Source organism: Sciurus vulgaris (assembly GCF_902686455.1).
Source record: "Sciurus vulgaris genome assembly, chromosome: 6".
Classification (NCBI taxonomy): Eukaryota; Metazoa; Chordata; class Mammalia; order Rodentia; family Sciuridae; genus Sciurus; species Sciurus vulgaris.
Window position 1 is genome coordinate 110,622,346 of NC_136466.1, and position 20,932 is coordinate 110,643,277.

The 20,932-nt window shown below is 32.5% G+C and overlaps 1 protein-coding gene across 1 annotated transcript in view; it reads left to right on the plus strand.

Moving 5' to 3' along the window:
* Window positions 1-20,932, plus strand: part of FCHO2 (FCH and mu domain containing endocytic adaptor 2) — a 142,560-nt gene that overhangs the window by 98,956 nt on the left and 22,672 nt on the right. The window contains exons 12-18 of the mRNA XM_079146111.1: window positions 6,782-6,839; window positions 7,103-7,278; window positions 8,756-8,767; window positions 9,127-9,151; window positions 10,684-10,726; window positions 12,391-12,482; window positions 18,575-18,678. Of these exons, the coding sequence (XP_079002237.1) occupies window positions 6,782-6,839; window positions 7,103-7,278; window positions 8,756-8,767; window positions 9,127-9,151; window positions 10,684-10,726; window positions 12,391-12,482; window positions 18,575-18,678 (510 nt within the window). The remainder of the gene's footprint in view (window positions 1-6,781; window positions 6,840-7,102; window positions 7,279-8,755; window positions 8,768-9,126; window positions 9,152-10,683; window positions 10,727-12,390; window positions 12,483-18,574; window positions 18,679-20,932) is intronic.

Genomic DNA, 20,932 nt, shown 5'->3' on the forward strand with positions numbered 1-20,932 from the left:
GTTTATTTATATTTCTTGGTTAAATGTATTTTTTATATATATATATATATATAATTAAGGAAGATATTAAATGGAGCTCCCAGTGGGTTCAGTAAAAGAGTAAATACCAAATAATGTGCAGACAGATTATTTTTCAAATTGTTCCTTAAATACTGATTGTATTGATAAGTACAGAAGTTTTAAATATTCTCTTTCTTTAGATTATTTTCTTGTTTGCATAACTCTTGTTTCCTTTGGCCCCAAAACTTTTTGATCTTTTACAGTATAATGATCTTCTAAAATAAAAAATTAAAAATATTTTGTAAAACATCGTTTTCTGTAACTTATGTAAAACTTTCATATTTCATATTTCTTCTAAACAAGAAGATTAAGATTTGTTAATAAATTATATGAAAACTAAGAAGTAGACTTCCAATGAGTTAAAAATCATCAGTATTTCTGAAGTTACAATGTTTACTTAGTACTTGCCTGTTCGATGCCCTTGGTTAACTAATTAATGAAAAAGCAGATGCATTTCACATTTAGTACAGTTCTCATCATGCATATTGTATCTCAGTTATTTATTTGATGATTGAAACATTGAATAAAATCCTTTAATGTTTTATGTTTTACTTTACATACACTCTCTTAAATTAGACATAATTTTCTCAGCTTATTGATACTATTCCATAATGATCAGTTATTATACAATTTTGAAGTTTAGCCAGTACTTTTCTGGGTAGAGAAAGGCTAAAGAGAATACAAAATTCTAATGCTATGTAAGAAATGACTGATAAATTTGACTACGTAGAAATGAAAAACATAAAATTAAAAAATACGTATCTTAAGATAATTTGAATCACTGAAGCAGACTAGGAGACTGTATTTGCAAGACATGTGACAGGAGACTAGTTAACTTTCATTTATAAAAATCTTTGTCCAGATTAGTATGAAAGTCAAGAAAATGCCTAGTAGGAAAAGGATGTAGGATGAAAACAGGTAGTTTTCATAAAAATAAAAATGCTGAACAACCATGAAAAATGTTACTCAAACTAAAGCAAATTAAAATGAAAATATTATCATCTCTAATCACATGTGGTAAAAATGTAAATCTATAACCTGTTTTGTAGATAACTTGACAATATTACTCCAAATAAGAAATGTACATTCTTTTTGACTTTGTAGTTCCCTGCTAGGAATTTACTGTTAATGGCTGTATTCACAAAACATCATATCTTTACAGTATACACACGTAGTAACACACTCTTAATCAAGGCATATGCATTTATAGAAGGTGGGGGAGGTGGGAGGAATCGATATTAATTTCAACATTATATTACACTTAGCAACAAACTGGAACATCAAAACATCCTTCAAAATGAGAAGTGGTTAAATGAATTATTAAACATTCCTTTGACAGGGTAGTAGTCAGATGTTATAAAGAATTAGGTTGATTTGTGTCTGCTGATATGGAAAGAACTTACTAATTAAAATAAAGTATAGTCTTTGAAGCAGTTGCTGTTTTAAAAGTAATATAAATATGTAGATTTATTGTTTAACTTTTTTTTTTAAATAAGTTACAAGACACTTACTTAATTGTGGTTACCTTTGAGCAGAGGGATTACAGTGTTGGTCAGCATGGAAAGAAGATTTTCTTTTTTTTCTTTTTATTTATGGCTAATTTTTTTTTATTTGTAACCTGTCCATGGCCATGTCTTACTAATTATTTTTAAAAGCATCATTAGGCTGTCTTGGTAGAAAAATTATTTTTCATTTCCTGTTCTTTTTTAAAAAGGTATATGTAATTTCAAAAAATTAAATTGGGAGATTCCATCTTTTGAGAGTTGATTCCATCTTTTGAGAGTATAGATTGCTCATTTTTTGTTTTGTTTTGTTTTGTTTTTTTGGCCAATAAACCTAGTGCCAGAGAAAAAATTCAAAATATTCCATTGACTGTTAAGCTCCCTTGTAGTATATTTTTAAAAAATTCACTACTACTACCACAATACTTGCCTTTAAAATTGATGAGTCAAGTTTCCTGTTCTTCATACTGCTTTCCATGTAATGCTTTACCCCAACAATGTGAGCCCTAATGTAGAAATTGTGGATTGAATGAATAATGATATGCACTAGGCAGTGTGTGGGTTTTAATTTAATTTATTTATGTTAGTAATTTGCAGTACTGAGTATTGAACCCAGAGCTAGTGCATACTATATACAAGCACTCTATGACTGAGCTACATCCCAACCCCCTTTTATTTCTCATTTTGAGCCAGGGTCTGTTTCCTAGGCTGGCCTTGAACTTGTGATCCTCCTGCATCACCCTCCCTAGTAGCTGTATAGGTGTACACCACCATGCCAGGCTAACATTTTATTAATATCAGATTTCTGTGAATAGTGTTAGCATTGAAAAGCTAGTACTTTTAGAATTACTGCTTCAAACAAAATCAAAACCCTTTTTATTTTGAAATAATTGTAGCTTTTCAGAAGGTTGCAAAGGTAATATAGAACAATATTGTGTACCTGACATTCCTTTTTTCTTGATTCCTTTTTTCTATAGTAGAATATGTAACTAGAATATTGAAACAAATTGAATCAAAACAACATTCACATTACCTCAAAGATCCCTCATGTTGGTTGCCTCTGTACCAGGCACTTTTCCTCTATCCCCACATGCTCCTTAACCTTGGTATCCACTAATCTCTTCTCCATGTGTATAATTTTGTCAGTCCAGGAACATTTATAAAGGTAATCACATAGTACCTTTTTGGGATTGGTTTTTTCACCTTCCCTGAGCACAAGTCTCTGGAGATTTATCCAGGTTGTTGTGTATATTGAGTTAATTCTTTTCTGTTGCTGAGTAGTATTCCTTGAAATGCATGTACCAAAGTTTAACTGTTGATCTGTTGTAGAACATTTCAGTTGCTTTCAGTTTTTGATTGTTAGAAATAAAGTCTCTGTGAACATTGTATATAGTTTTTTGTGTGGACATTATGTTCCTTTCTGCCCTGGTAATTTTCTTTCTGAAATTTATGTTATCTAATATGAAAACAGCCACTTTTCCCTTTTTTATTATTATTAATGTTTGCATGATATATTTTTCCAGCCTTTTTCTTTCAACCTATGTATATCATTATAAATTTGAAGTGAGTTTCTTATATAGTTGGAACATGACTTTTTGAATCTGTTCTGCTGATCTCATTTTAAACATTTTATTATACTTATTTTAGCAATTGATAATTATTTTTCATAACTATATACATTAAAAATATAATTAAAAAATTTTTTAATACCGGGGATTAGTCCCTGGGGGCAGTTAACCACTGAGCCACATCCCCAACCCTTTTTTCATTTTTTAAAAAAATTTTGAGTCAGGGTCTCACTAAGTTGCTTAGGGCCTCGAGAAATTGCTAAAACTGGCTTTGAATTTGCTATCTTTTCTGTCTTAGCCTCCTGAGTTGCTGGAATTACAGGTGCGTGCCACCATGCCCAGCTAATTTAAAAATTTGAATCAACATAATCATACAATTTTATGGGTTATAGTTCAACACATGCATGTAATAATAAATGATCAGATTAGAGTAACTGACATGTTCATCACCTCAGACATTTTTCATTTCTTTAGATTATACGTATAAGTAAGATCAGTGGTATCAGTCTTTCTGTGCTTGACTTATTTCATTTAACGTAATGTCCTTTGGGCTAATTCATATTGCTGCAAATGACAATTTCATTCTTTTTGTGTCTGAATAATAGTTTTGTGTGTGTGTTTCACATTTTCTTTATCCATTCATCTGTGGATGAACACCTAGACTGATTCCATGTGTTGGCTATTATAAATAGTGCTGCAGTAAACATGGGCATGCCAAGTGTCTCCTTGATATACTGATTCCTTTACTTTGGGTATTTATGTAGTCTGATAGAACTTCCAGGAGACTAAATACCTTAGTCCACCTTTATCCAAGAGGGGTAGCTGTATTCCAAGATCTCTAGTGGATGCCTGAAACAAACTGTTTTTTTCTATATATGTAACTATATGTAGGATAAAGTTTAATAAAGTAAGCACAGTAAGATTAGCAACAATAATAAAATAGAATAGCTGTTATAGAAATGTACTATAAAGTTACTTAAAATTTGTGAATTTTTGATTTGGGGGGGGGTTTCAGTGTAATATTTTCAGACCATAATTGGCCACAAGTGACTGAAATTTTATGAAATGAAACCATGGGTAAGTGGGGGGACTCCTGTACCTGATAGGTTTCTAGTGTACTTGTAACAGTGATGATTTGAAAAACAACAACAACAACACTTTTCATTGACTTCTCATGAATTCACGCTTGACAAAGTTTCTTTACTTTTAAAGTATTCTAAAGTAATATTTGCATATCAGCAGGCACTATGTAGAGCTCAAAACAGTGCTGTACTTCTAGTGCCACACTAATGGCATTTGTCATCTTTTCATTCGTGAAATCTTTTTGCTCCCCATTTGTTTTTCCGTATCCAGTCTTGATTTTTAATTGTTAACTCACTAGTGACTACAGTTGACTGTTTATTTGGACTGGAAGTTCTTGCCATGGCAGTGCTATGCTCACTTCTCCTTGATCTTGTACTTTGCCTGACTTCGCAATCCTTCATACCTCTCTTGCTGAACTTTACAAAGTGATTAGAGAAAGACTAGCAGACCTCATCATCAGTAAGAGGATTTTTGCTGCAGTACTTGGCATTTTGAGGCAGTATTCTTTCGTTCTCTTTTTCTTTTTGACTTTATTTAGAAATAATTTCTAACTGATAAAAATGCAAGAATAAAATAATACAGTTCACATTTATATCTATTTTTACTACATTTGCTTTAATACTTTTAAACAGCTGTTAAAGAGATGAATGAGCCCATTGATGATACTGTATTTCATGTAGTATATGCATCTCTCCGTGTGTATGTTGTTTGATTTATAGTACTGGAAGTTGATCCCAGGGGCCCTCTACCACTGAGCTACATAGCCAGCCCTTTTATTTATTATTTTTTTTTATTTTGAGACTGGGTCTTTCTTGCTAAATTGGTGAGGCTGGTCTCCAATTTGTAATCCTTCTGCCTCAGCCCCCAGAGTAACTGGGATTACAGGTGTACACCACCTTGCCAGCCTTTGAACTTCCTTGTTTTGTCTTGGTTTCTTCTTCTTCCTCCTCCTCCTCTACTCCTCCTCCTCCTTCTCTTGTTCTTCTTCCTCCTCCTCCCCCCACCTCTTTCCTTTCTCCTCCTCCTTTTTCCTCTTCCTCTTCCTCCTCCTCCTTTCTCTTTTGTGCGCCCCTCCCTCCCTCCCTTCCTTCCCTTCTTCCTCTCCCTCCTTTCCCTCCTCCCCCTCCTCTCTTTCTTCTTCCTCCTTTTCTTCACTCTTTGTAGACCTTGTTCCCATTTTATATCCTCTTTTTTTTTTTTTTTTTGCGGTGCTGGGGATTGAACCCAGGGCCTTGTGCTTGTGGGGCAGGCACTCTACCAACTGAGCTATATCCCCAGCCCATTATCCTCTTATTTTTGCAACAGCTATATTTATTGGCTCCTCTTCTGCTTTCAGGTATGTCCAGTTGCCTTTAACTTAAAAAAAAGTTTCCCTGAACACCTGATTTATTTGTTCCTCTTTCCTATCTTTGCTTATATTAGGTCTCCTCATTTACCATCCTCTTTTCTTCTTCTTTCCTCTTAATTAATTTTATGGTGTCAAAAGAAGACTCCTCTTGAAGCCTTTAAAATGCTTTGAAACTAATTTCCATCTAATTTTAATATTAGCAACTTGTGAATTCTTAATAACTGCCAGTTAGACTATTTTTAACTTTTTATAAGAAGAATTTTAAAGAAATACAAAATACATATAATGGTATATGGCCTCTCATATACTCAACAACTTTCCACAGCCAATCCTGCCCATTTATTTCCATGTCCAAATTTCAGACACTATAATTTCATCAGAACCTCTTTCATGTTTATATCTAAGATGAAATCACAGTGTGATCACACTTAAAAATAATTTATGATAACAGTATTTTCAGGTAACATTTCATTGTTTATTTATCATTGGTGTCAGTTTTATTACCCTTTGTTTGAATTTGTTCACATGTCTAAGTCCTGCTGTATAGATTCCTCTTCCATCCCTCTTTATTTGTTGAAGAGACTGGATAGTTTTGATGATTGTGTTCCCATAGTGTATTATGTTTTCCTCCTCTGTTATGTAAATTGATATTTGGATCTAAGTGTTTAATCAGATTTATGTTCAAGTTTTTTTTTTCATTTGTTTCATTTTATCAAGGCCACTCCTCTCTCAGGAGGCATGTGACACCTCTTCATGAGATGTTGGCAGATACTGATGCACTGTACTAGATAAATTGATTAGTTCTTCCAGGTTTTAAGCTAATTAAAGTGACACTATGTTTTATATTTCATACAACTTCTTATAGCATTGAGAATATTCAGCTTCATCGTGCTTTTTAAAAATTCACTTACTCTTCCTGATTCAGAAAAGAAACGAGATGTAGAGCACTCTGAATTGGTCTTCATCTTGGTAGTTTCTTGCCCTGAAATTGAGTTGTTTTTCCTGTTCATTTTGCAGATCTTTCTTTAGACATCTGAAGCATAGAGTATCATTTGAAGCTAATTAAAAAGATTTAATATTCCCACAGTGTTAAAAACTTTATTCACCTATTGATAGTTGATAAATAATTTAGTTCCTCACTAATAGTTGAGGATGTTTTGCTGATCTTTAATATTTTTGTAAATTGGAATTGTTTTTACAATATTTTTTTCCTTCCATAGAACATTCCTGATGTAGATGAAGAAGGTTATAGTATTAAACCAGAAGGAAATCAGAATGATATCCTTTCATTATTTGGGTATTCTTAGGGATCATGTTGGCATTTAAGTAGGTGGTTACAGCAAAAAAATGTGTTAATTAAAGCCTCTTAAAATTTTTAATTATAGCAAAATCTGACTGTATTCTTTGACATGTTTTCATTAACAGGTTAATCATTTTATGTGTTACTTTTACCCTTTAGTTTTGTTCCTTTTAATAAATGTGTAGAAAACTGGTTATGCAATAGGATAAATTAAAAACTAAATTCTTTAACTGATATTCACATACCAAAGAGAACCATTTCTACTCATCTAGTGATTCTGACTCTGAAGATGAAGAACCAAAGAAATACCGTATAGAAATCAAGCCTATGCATCCAAATAATTCACATCACACAATGGCTTCTTTGGATGAATTAAAAGTTTCTATAGGGAATATTACACTCTCACCAGCAATATCTGTAAGTAAGAACATGAATAAATTTGTACTCTTCACAGAGACATCTTTATTTTTAATTTTTTTTAATCTCATCTACCTGGAACTGGTTGATTTTAAGCATTATAAAAAGTTAACACATCAATTTAGCAGTGAACATGTTAGATAAGAAAATATTTAGTTTATAATTTTTATAGAAGAAAATAAACTTTTGACATTGGCCTAGATTTGCTTGCTTTGAAAGTATTTTACAAGAAAGTGAAAATGTAGAGAATTCACTGTCATTTTTGTATTTTATAAACAATGGTATATGTCTCGGAATTTTGTGAACTGGCAGTGTTAATATTTTTCTTACCTAATTTAAAAGTTTTTATTCCATATTTTGTGAACCTTACATAAAAGTAAATTCTGTGAATTTCAAAATTAAATTATATCCTTTATAGGGGTTTTAAACCTAGGGCCTTGAACATGGTAGGCACATACTCTACCCAGCCCCTCTTTACTTTTCCTTTCTTTTTTTTTTTTTTTTTTGTCACTGTAACACTGACTTTTAAGGGGGGAAAAAAAACCATTAAAAACATTACTAAAATAAATCTTTTCATTAATAATGTCATATTCCAAATTCAGAAATATTACACTGTGGGGGAAAAATATGTCTCAGATTAAATAACAAATTATGTCTATGCATTATCCTAATTAGTATTAAATCTATTTTTCTTAATAATGAAAAATAAAAGTCCTTCCATTTTATATTATCTAATTATACAATTGTATAATTATATTATACATTTTAGGTAGTGTACACACACACAAGTATATTATATATTTGGTAGTATATATATATTTGTTTGGGAAAAGTGCTTTTCTCCCAGACATGTACTTTGGAATTTAATTGTAGAAAACTCTCTCTCACAAGGTGCTGGGGATCAAATCAGGGTCTTGTGCTTTTCCTAGGCAGGCACTCTACCAGTGGGCTATATCCCCAACCCAAAAAGGATTTCTAAAGTGATGTTTTATTATATCATTACTATTTAACATCAAGAGTGGTATATAGAGAGAATTGTGAACTATTAAAAAATTTTATTAGTAAAAGCATAACTAATTTAAAACACTCGTATAAATAAGTAAAAGCCTAGATGATTGCTTGTATATATCAAAATGTTAAGCATTTCTCTTTGAGTAGTGAGGTGGAGGGTGGTTTTGAATTTTATCTTTTGTGCTCTTTATTTTCTGTTTGTTTTAAGATGAACATAAATGAATTTAAAAATTTTCATAGTTAACATGGATTTGAAAAAAATGGTATTTTTGAGTATATTTTGTTGCTCATTTTGCTTATATAAGCAATCTTTTTTCCCCCCTCTCTAACAATGTATGTGTTTTAAGGTACACATATTTTAGGTGTGATTCAGAAGGGAATAGAAAATTTATTAGAGCAGGAAAATAGGGTAACTTAAATTCTGTACTGACACTATGTCTTTCTTTTTCTTTCCATGTACTACTAGAGACACAGTCCAGTAAGTGCAATATTTTACATTTTTGCTCATTGACTTTTTAAAAAAACATTGTACTGTTTAAATCTTAATTTTTAAAATATTTGTGTTAAATTATTTATATCAGTAGCTTATAGTATCTTGCTGCAGATATTGTTTTCTAAGAACATTTTCTTGCAGTTTAAAGTTACATGTATTCTTTTTTATTATAAAACAACTGCAGAGTTTTCTCTATATATTTTATGTAAATACAGTTTACAGTTGAGCAAATATACTAAAAACAGCTTAAAACTAGATTCCCAGTATTAACATTCTACCAGCTATTTCATTACAGGATTAAATTATTTGTTTAGTAGTACTTAGTTTTTGCATTTCTGTTTTAGGTACAGATGAATCGGAATTCGTCTAGTAAGTTTGATATCTGAATTGGTTATTTTATGTATCGATTATTTTAGTTTATTGGGCAATTTGATAGTCTTGTAACCTTATAGTTGTAGAAATAAATAGTCTTTTTATCATTACCAATCTTTAATGATGGACTAGAAGCACACTTATTTTAAACATATAACAAATTACCTATATTATTTCGTGGAGCACTAAGAGACACCTTAAACTTTTACATGTGACTACAGAATTTTTCTGAAATCAAGAAAACCAAAGAGTACTGATGAAAGATGTTAAAATGTTTCATTTGCATACTCTGCAGTAGCCAAAAGTCATTTATAAAATCAGTAATCTTTAATGTTACCTATTTTTAAATCATATCATAATTGCAATTTCTGTTATATGGTTTTGCAAATAGGAAATTAGTAATATCAAAACCATTAGGGTGTTGGCACCTTTTGCAGAATCACGCATTAAAAATAATAAGGGTTATGGGAAAAAAAAGAGTTCAGGCAGCAAACTTGAAAGCTGTGTAATTTTGTAAACAGAATGACTAACAAAAACCAAAACATCAATCCTAATTAAACTTCTAGCACTACAAAGACCTGTTAAATTTATAGTACATATCAAAATAAATTTAAGGTTTTCCATTGAAAAAGATACATTGATGAGCTTAATGATGGAGGTTGTGGGGAAAATGAAGATAAATGAAGAAGAGTACAACAAGTACTTTGAGGCAGAACAAAGAGCCCAACTGAACCAAAAGGAAGAATGTGGTGTGATTGGGTGTTGTGTACGGAGTAGTACACCTCTGAAGTTTGCTGCTGCTACCCATATTGATTTACTTTGCATTCATCAACTAGTACTTGGTGATGCAGACTGTTAAGGTGCAGGGAAAGTTGCTTATGCATCCAGCATGACGTTTGCAGTACTAATGTGATTCTCCTGTTTGTTACTTGCTTATGAAATGATACACATAACAAGTGCAAAAGGTGACAGCAGACTATTGCTCCAGATTGCTATAAAAACTTTTAAATTTTTGAAATAGGATTTTCTTTAAGAGGTAATCACTTTTAGTCAGTATAATAATTAGAACCTGAAAACTGTTTTATGATTAATCAATTAGCATTCTTTAGTAAAATATATATGTTTTTAAACATTTCTTATAATTTTTATACTTACAGACCATATTTTATCTTCTGTAAAAAGTAATTTTAGAGCTGGGGATATAGCTCAGTTGGTAGAGTGCTTGCCTCACAAGCACAAGGCCCTGGGTTCAATCCCCAGCACCACCACCAGAAAAAAAAAAAAAAAAGTAATTTTATTTTAATGAATGTTGTAGTTGACTTAAGTAATTCCTTACTGAAGCTGTTGGAAGAAATCAAGATTCAGCAGATATTCAACTTAACTTATTTTTTCTTCATAATTGTCTGTCTTACCAGTTCCAAAATTTAACTTGTTCATAGCACTGGAATATGTGAAGTTTTTTGTTTCATTAAAATGTTTTATTTCTCAGATTCTGAATTTTTCTCATAACATTTTATTTTTTTAATTAGATGAGGAGTTAACAAAATCAAAGCCATCTGTTGCACCCAATGAGTAAGTTCTGTATTTTTTAAGTACACTTCATTGTTTAAAAAAGGTTTTCAGTTCAGAGCAATATTGAACAGAAGGTATAGAGGTTTCTCATATACATATCCTTAGCTTCCCTATCAGAATCCCTCACTAGAGTGGTATATTTGTTACAGTTATAACCTAAATTTTTGATACATCATAATCACTCCAAGTCCATAGTTAACATTGGAGTTTACTGTTGGTGGTGTACATTCTATGGGTTTTAAAAATACAGTGGCAGGCTGGGATTGTAACTCATTGGTAGAGCACTTGCCTAGCATGTATGAGGCACTGGGTTCGATTTTCAGCAGTGCATATAAATAAATGAAAAATGAAGGTCCATCAACAACTAAAGAAATAAAAAAAAATACATAGTGGCATTTATCCCCCATTATGAGTATTTTTACTGCCCTCAAAATCCTCTGTGCTCTGCTTCTTATTCCCTTCCTTTTCATCACATTTAAATTTTTAGTATCATCCTTTCGTCCTTTTTTCTAGAGAATTTTCTGTAGAGTTAGTTACCTCTAGAATTTTAATTATAGTAAAGTGTTCTTTAGCATTCTCTTTTCTAAATTGTAAAATACCATATTGGAGTTTTGGGATGATTTTTCTTTAAATGTGTTCAACTGCAGTTGGTCTTGGTGGCCTCACTACTTCTAAATAAATGGTGACATTCTAGTTTATACATATCTGTATTTCAACTAGTTGTTCTCATGAAAATGTTTTTGTTTTTGTTTGATACTGGGGATTGAACCCAGGGGCACTTACCACTAGTCATTTCCCCCGACACTTTTTATTTTTTTATTTTATTTATTTTTTTTGCGGTGCGAGGGTGTTTTTTTGTTTTTGTTTTTTTTTTAATACAGAGTCACACTAAGTGCTTAGAGCTTCACTAAGTTGCTGAGGCTGGCCTTGAAATTGTGATTCTCCCTCCTGCCTCAGCCTCCTGAGTTGCTGGGATTACAAGTGTGCACCACCACACACCCTGCTCTTCCTTCAGTTTTGACCATGACTTTATAGACTGTATTTTGTGAACTTCAAAATGGGGAAGTGTCTCAATTAAGATGGTACATGTGTTAATCACTTAAATTTTCTGTTCAAGACTGGGTGTTAGGTGCGACTTTTAGAATCAAGTAGCTCTGTGTGTTTGAATAGCTCATTTAGACTTTTTATGCTGCTTTTCTCCATTTGCAAAACTAAAATCATTATTCCCATTCCCAAGGTTAAGGGAGTCTAATAAAGTATGATTGAGGGAGATTAATCTTCCCTACTGGTTATCATTGGCAAAGTACCCAACTTTTTAATCATTTTGATTATGCTATTAGAATTCTGCGAAACAAGCCAGGGACAGTGGTGGATGCCTGTAATCCCAGTGGTTGGGGAGGCTGTCAGGAGGATTGCAAGTTCAAAGCCAGCCTCAGCAAAATGGCAAGGCACTAAGCAACTCAGTGAGATTCTGTTTCTAAATAAAATACAAAATAGGGCTGGGGATGTGGCTGAGTGGTTGAGTGCCCCTGAGCTCAGTCCCTGGTACTGCCCACCCCCACCAAAAAAAAAAAAGAATTCTATGAAACAAATAATGTGACTAGTTTTTATACTAATAAGATATTATTTTGTTAAAACCCTTATTTTTTAAAATGGTGTGGTAGAAAAGGAACCAGTGATTTACTCGCTTGGGACCCCCTATTTGGACCATCTCTTGATTCATCATCTTCAGCTTCACTAACTTCATCATCATCAGGTAAATATATATGCTCTTTCTTTTCCTTTCTTTCCTCCCTCCCTCCCTCCCTCCTCCCCCTCCTCCTCATCTTCCTCCTCCTCCTCCTCCTTCTTCTTCTCCTCTCTCTCTCTCTCTCTCTCTCTCACACACACACACACACACCAGAGGAACACAGTAGTCACTTTTTTTCTAATTGATGTATTTACCACTCGTGTCTTGTATTTAATGATCTAAAACTTATATAGATTTTTCCTCTGATCATATTGGCAGATAGATGTAATTTCATACTGTTTTGGTTAACTTAGTGTAAAGTTCCTAAGGCTTAAAGAATAAAAATTTATCAAATGCCAATTGTGTTGAAAATTGGTACCATTTATTTCTAGCTATCATTCCATATAATTGCCCAAATAATAATTCTTATTGTTTCTAGATAATTCACATACATAGATATGCATTAATATAAAGTCTTTTCTTTCGCTGGATAGTAGGTAGGGACAGTGGGAATCTCGTTCATCCATTCATGTGCGTCACTAATTAGTTGACGAGGCATTTGGCTACCTTAAGAGAGTCATAGTTACTCCCGCTGTTTACCCGCGCTTCATTGAATTTCTTCACTTTGACATTAGTGGGTGAACAATCCAATGCTTGGTGAATTCTGCTTCACAATGATAGGAAGAGATAAAGTCTTTTCTTGATGGACATTCAAGTTGCATCTAATTTTATAGTATTATGTGCATCAGTGGAAATAACAAATTTTGTGTACATTTCATAATATCCTTGTGATAATCTGTCTATAAAATACATGGGTCACAAGATAATCTTATTGATATTTATTGCCAAACTGCTTTCCAGAAAGGCTTTAACACTACCCAAGTAATATATGAAAAAATATAAATGCTTTTTAGTTGTTGTTTTGGCAAGAATATGTTGTTTTTCTTTTCCTCAAAACACCTAAGTTTCCATTAGCCCAAAATCAAGCCAGGTATCAAAAATGCCTGCTTTTGAAACCACTACTTATTCAAAATGAGAAAATAAAATCACTTTAAGTTGACCTTCTACCCTCATTTCTGGGATTTTGAATTGCCATACAGTAAGAACTTGAAGTTAAAGGAGTGCAGGAATCAGAGAGAAAACTTAAATCTGCTGCATTCTTACTGTGTCACTCTGGTAGGAGGTACTCATTCTATTTAATTTCCTCACATTAACATTTGCATGAAGTTCTTTTTATTGTCCCTTTTTATAGATTTAGATAAATAAAGCTTAGCCTGGCACAGTGGAAAACACCTGTAATCCCAGCAACTTGAGGGACTGAAGCAGGAGGATTGCAAGTTCAAGACCAGCCTTAGCTACTTAGTGACACCCTGTTTCAAAGTAAAAATTTAGAAAGGGCTGGGGGTATAACTCAGTGGTAGAGTGCCCCTGGGTTCAATTCCCCAATACCACCAGAAAAGGTAAAACTTAATTAGTAGGTTCTTCAAGATCATATAGGCAGGAAATGATAAAAGACAGAATTCAGCCTGGATTTTACTAATTCTAAAATCATTGTTTTATCTTTCACACTCTGTCAGATTAACAAAAGAAAAACTATGTTGAAATATTTTACAATTGATAAATATTAGTATTTAAAATTAAACTATTTAAAGAGCAAATATTTTTAAAATAAACTATAAATAGATCATAGAAAACCTTAAAGTTAAACACTGTTTAGAATTTTGAAGGGAGGGTAATCTGTACCTAATGCTTATAAAACAGAAAAAAAATCAATTGATAGTTGAATATGCTTGGAAGTGACCTCATAGTCTTTCTCAATGGATGTGTGTTATTGTTTAGTATTATAAAATGAACCTTACAAATACATTGTTTGAGGAAAGTAATTTACAGAAAAACTGAAGTTGTCTTTTGTGTTTGGTACAAATGTCAGAGTGATGTTTTGTATTTAGAATGAGTTCTAAGAAGTATTTTTAAATTTTCTTAATATCCTTTAAATAAATGATTTATTAAAATATGTAATAAAAATTTTCAAATGAGTATCAGAGGCTTTAGTTATAAATGTCTTTGTAATTCTGCCCATTGTTTCTTGTTGTTTTCTTTACTGGATACAGTCTTCCTTTTCAAAAAAATTGTCCCTCTTTTTACCTGTCTGAAGAATGTTTTACCTATACCACCTTCATTTATATAGAAAAAAAAATCATTTTCATCTGATATTTGGAAAATGTTAGAACATTAACCTTTTGCTGATTTTTCAACTCATTTCAGTATGTTTTTATTCCTTCCTATGTAATATGAAAAATAATGTCATAACTTATATTGTCCCTCAAAAGATGTTCCTGATGCTCAAAAGAGATAATTATCCTGTTATATAGAAATTGTTATTAAGCCTTCACTTGAACAGGATTAATTTTGGGGTAAGCTGATCAATACATTAATGTGATTCTCTGTTTTAAAAACTTGCCCTAAGTAAAATTAAGAAATAGTATGTCTTAAATTTTATTCCAGCATTTTTTGTAATGCACTTCTACCCCAACCTTAACATCATCTATTCAGGTACCTATTTTCACGTTTTAGCAAGGTCCATGTTGTGAAATTATTCCTTACTGTCCTTTGTCTCTTTCAGAATCTTAATTTTTAGTTAATAACTGATAGGTTTTGAAAAGATGCTTAGAGCTTGGTCATAAAGTAGTTTGTGTTGCATCTTGTGCCATGTAAACTATAAGTAAGCATACAAGTTTATTTCAAACATGAGCATATAACATCATTCATGTATGTATTTTTAAAATTTAACATAAATGTCTCCTACCTTCCCTTTGGTAAGTACTCTGTCAACTATTTTCTTCTTTGCCCATGGATTAGTGGAGCTCTTGTATTCTGCAAAAAAAACCTTAAAATGATATTTTGAAAAATATTAAACTGGTCTTTAATATGAACTCCAGTGCTCATTTAGTTCAGTGTACTTCCTAAGACCATTTTATCACTGGTAAATCAGGAACTTTGTTGAGTACCACACGTACACAGCACTGTCACTTTGCCACCTTGTCAAATCTTTTTAGACCTTATACTGACTGTTACAGTTATCTTTGCTTCTCTGGAAAAACAAATAGTTCTTAATGTAGTTTTGGACCTTTAATTTTATATAATTTTTCATATGCATGAGGTTTCTTATGCTCATACTTGTTTCCTTAGTTAGTATAAAGTTTGAGAACTGGTGATACAGCTCAGTGGTAGAGTGCTTGCCTAGCATGCCCTGAATTCAATCCCTAGCAGCACCATACACAAAAAAAGTTTGAGCTCATGCTCTTGTTCTATGTATTTATTAATTTTCTTCCTAGTTCCAAGAAATTAAAGTAACAGAACTGAAAAACAGAACTGTTTGGCTTTATAGATATATATTTTAGTTCTAAAATTTTCTGTGGCTTCTGGTTTTTAGTTGTTTTATTTAGCTTACTATAAAGAGAAGAATAGGAACATCACTTCCTTTTCCACTGATATACCTAGGTATGTGATAATTGAAAATTTACTTGAAACCAGGTCAGACTCTGGGTGTAGAGAAATCCATCACCAGACTTTTCCCCTAATTCTCTGTTTTATCCTGAAGTAACAGCACCTCTAGAGAGCTCAGATAAGTTTGCTTTGTTCCATGGTCACAAAATTGGTGGACTTCCTTTTTGATGAACATGTTGCAGTTAATAACTAAGTGCCTGAGAGTGCATTGTTAAAATGAAAATACTTTCAAATTCCCCAGTTCTTTGGATGGCATGTCTTATATCAGCAGCATCTCTGAAATCAGAGTGACCTCTGCCATAATGCTATGTGTCCTGAAAAATTACTGGCTATACACTAACAATGCTGTCATTTTCTTCTACATCATTAACATTGCTACTAGACTCTAAATTAGTTTCTGCTTTGTTCAGATAAAAGAATGATCTGACAAATGTGTTGTCTATTCCCTAATGTGAGGACCGATATAGCTTAGCTCTTACTGCCATTGTTTTTATGCTTTATAGTGACTTCCTGTTTCTCGAAATACTACATCAGATAGATATTTATAGCAATGAGCTCCACCAGTAAAAAACAAAGTACAATTAGAATACCTGAAAATGTAAACAATTGTATTAATCTTCTTCTGAGGCTACCTAATTGTTAGCTTTCCTCAAAAAGCCAATTTGGCTGGGCACAGTAATCCCAGCAGATCGGAAAGCTGAGGCAGGAGGATGACAAGTTCAAAGCCAGCCTCAGTAACTTAGTGAGGTCCTAAGCAACTCAGTCAGACCCTTTCTCTAAATAAAATATAAAAAAGGGCTGGGGATGTGGCTCAGTGGTTAAGCGCCCCTCAGTTTAATCTCTGGTACTGAAAGAAAAAATTTTAATTGTTTGAAGGAGCTGAACTTCATACTTTTACCAGACTTGGTTTAAATCTTTGGACAGGCCTCCTGATCACTAGTGAAGCTCCATATATAAATGCCTCTATTGTGTTAAAACTGTCTCACAAGCTTGAAATAAGCTAGGCATATGGTATATGGGTGAGTGCTGGTTTCATTGATAATGAGCGTATCTTTGAAGGACATAATGTCATAGCATAGTGAAGTGCTTGGTCCTCAGGTTGTTGCACATTTCTTCCAGTGTACAGCTTACAGTATGAGTATAGCATGCAAGGACTGTTGCTAACTGGAAGAAGGCAGCACCTCAGAATCTAGGCTTGATTCCTTCCTTCCTTTCCCCTTCCCCTTTCTTTCCTCTTTTTTTTTTTTTTTAAACTTAACCACTGAGCCACATCCCCAGCCCTATTTTGTACTTTATTTAGAGACAGGGTTTCACTGAGTTACTTAGCACCTCGCCATTGCTGAGGCTGACTTTGAACTTGAGATCCTCCTGCCTCAGCCTCTTGAGCTGCTGGGATTACAGGCATGTGCCACCACACTGGGCTGATTTCTTTTTAACTTTGTTTTCCTCAAGTGACCCGAACATTTATCTTTTTGTCCCCTTATGTGATATACTTTCTAAATGATTCCCTACTTCCATGCATTTACTTTCAGGCTTGTGATTTAATCTTTTTCCTTTATATCTTTTCTTACAACCTGTATGCCCTTCCCTTTCGTTCCTCCATTCCTCTAATGATAACCAAGGACCTTCATCTTTACTCTTTTTTTCCCCATATATGCATTTAGATATATAATTTTAATTTCGTATATTTGTAAATTTGTAGAACTTGATGAATATATTTCTTTCTACCCTTTGTATCTATCTATCTCTGAATTATAATCCATATTTTAGATAGAATCAAGAAATTTTAAAAGTTAATTTATTTAAAGATAATTTAAGCATATTTGTCTCCATTCTTCATTTCTGCTTTGATTACACTAATTCATTGTGACTTGGTGATGTACACTTTTTAATTTCATTCGGTAATTTCTGCTATAATAAGAGTTTTCAAAACCAGGGGTACAGATTTTTAAACATTGTAAAATTTGCAAATGGTGTTGAAAAACTGAACATTAAATTTGTGTAAAATTTAAGAAAAGATAATATAAACTTCAAAATTAACTGGAGTGATTTGGGCAAATAATTTTAGCAAGTTAATAGAATATTTTTAATGTTTTTAATTCTTAAAAATGTTACAGTGTGATTCCACTTAAAGGTCAAATTAATAAGTTTATTTAAGGTAAGTGTTTTATTTGGAGTTCTGAAGCAAAGATGCAAAGGCTTGGTTTTGACTTACTGTCTATAAAGCAGATATATTGGTAATAATGACATTTGGCTTTAAGTTGGTTTATTTTCACCAATTAATTTATCAGATTTATATATAAATAAATAATTTATATATAAATAATATTTATAATTTATATATAAATACATAGTTGAAATAGGAGTGAAATTTACATGCATGTCAGTTTTGTCGAAAGGTTAATGATTGTTTTTTCAGAAGTATTATTGGTAGCTTTAAAAAAAGTGTATTTGATACATTCCCAGTGTTTGAACAAAACCTATACTTATATTTTGAAAAATCCTAGTAAATGAGTTTTGAATCCTAACAGTTCCTTTTATAATAGAATGTTTTTATATAAGGATTGCTATATACTAATGATCTTCAAATTCTCTTTTTCCCCCCTCACCAGCCAGGCCCACAACTCCTCTTTCTGTAGGCACCATTGTCCCACCTCCAAGGCCTGCTTCCAGACCAAAGCTTACTTCAGGCAAACTCAGTGGGATTAATGAAATAGTATGTACTCAGGTGTTTCTTTTTAAAATTATATAATTGTTTTGATTTAAGGTGCAAATGATATTTTTCTGTGTGCCCCTGTACAGTGAAATGCTTGAAGTTTTCTACTCAGCTTTTCTCAAGTATAGAAAAATTTCCACAACCAATACTTCCTTCACTCTCCCTTACAATCTCAATAGTCATATCTGTGAAGCATTATGATTATCTGAGAAAATTGGCACATTATGAAAACACATTCAGTACCCATTGTCTCACAATAAAGAAGTTTTCACGTAGTTCTGTTTAAAGTCAAATATTAAGGAAGTAATGGTGGTGTGTTCTTAAGGCCTAGAAATACTTCCACGGTCCTAGACGGCATCTAGTTAACCTTCTTTATTTTATATGTAGGGAACTGATGTCTATATCAATTAATTGACTTTAAAGTGCATAGTGGGAATATGGTCTTGAAAAGTCAACTGATAATGGGAAAAAATTTGTGGGCTATGTTCATAGTGAGGGTTTCCCAAACCAGTCTTCTTGCCTCCAATCTGTTCTGCTTCACTTCTACACTAATTGCCAGAATTAAATTTCTAAAAGCCAAACTTTATTTTTTTCCCTTGGTATTCATCTCCATTGGTACCTCCTAGTACTCATGGTTGGATGTTTTGGCTGAATGTTCAAGACTCTTCATAAAGTTGGGTTAGTAGCCTGCATCACCACACTAACTGTCCAACTTTCTCCTCTTATTCTAGCCTAGGTTCCAACCACATGAAACTTTCCAGTGTTCTCCAAACACATCACTTTTTTTAAAATTTGTGCTGGGGATTGAATCCAGGGTTCCACTCTACCACTAAGCTACATCCTGTGCTTCTATACATCCATGTTTTCTTATTGTGCTTCTTCAATTTAAGCACTTCTCAGTTTTCTTAATAGTAAGTTAGCTTCTCTCTTTAAGACTCAGCTAAATATCACCACCTAGTTTTTGATCATTCCATCCTATCCCATTAGATTTAATCATTCTGTTGCTTATATACTTTGCTTATGTTTCTATTAATGCACATCGCACGTTATGTAGACTTTGTGAGTGTTCCCTTAGCCAATTTCATGTCCTTGATGTTTTGCATAATACCCATCTCCTGGTACATAGTTAGGAAATATTTGGTGAATAAATGAAAGGCTTGAACACCTTGTGTTGAAATGATGACATTTTTCTTTTACTTCCTGTCCCAGTGAAATGATTTACAAGCTACCAAGGAGAGATGGCTATTATTTAAGTAATGTGAAAATTATTACACCTTAAGAACTTTATTTTTTTCCTGGTTACAGAAGCAATGCATGATCATGTGAAATTTGAAAAATACAGAAAACCCAAAAATAAAATTCAAAATTTCCTCTATAGTTTACCACTCAAAGATAAACCTCTGTTAACATTTTCATATATGCTCTTTCATTATTTTCTTAATGCCTGCGTATTTGTCCAGAGGTGGTAAAATATAGTGGTAATAACTACAAACTTATTATCTATACATTAGCTGAATAATGTTAGGCAAATTATTTATTCAGAGTTCTAGTTTATTCATAGGTAAAATGGGCATAATGATGCTGATTGTTGTGAGACTTAGTAACTATAAGTAACACTTAAAGATTTTGTCTAGAGTGAGTAATTGCTCAAAATATTATTATGTGTAGTGTTAAGTAAAAATTCATTTTATATAGTTCTGATTAATTTTTTACTTGAAAATATGTTGGGAATGTGTTTTTATATCTAGAATTACTCTTATTCTGTAGTTTTCAAGCCTCTTTGAAATAGAATCCTTTGTCAAATAATTCTAAGTTACAAGTATATTAAAATAAATAAAATAAAACTCTTATAATTAAATCCATTACATCACCCCCCAATACACACACACCATTGAGATACTTCTGAAATCCACCCTGAGAGCTTTAAGTATCACTATTTGAAGTGGATGCAATATAAAAGTGCTCTCTTCCACATTGTTGTTAGAATTAAATTTCTAAAAGCTTTTAGAAGTTTATTTGGTATTTAGTTTATTTACAATTTTTCCTTACAACAGTGTCTTAATATCTTTATGTTTGCTTCTTTGCAGTCATTATCTATTTCCTTAGTAAACAAATTTTTAAAATGAAGTTCATGAATTAAATGGTATGCATATTTTTAAGACTCTTGATATTTATTGCTGAATTGTTCAGATAGCACCAGCCAACTCAAAGTGGGGTCCCAGACTAGTGGCATAGCCACACCTGGGAGCTTAGT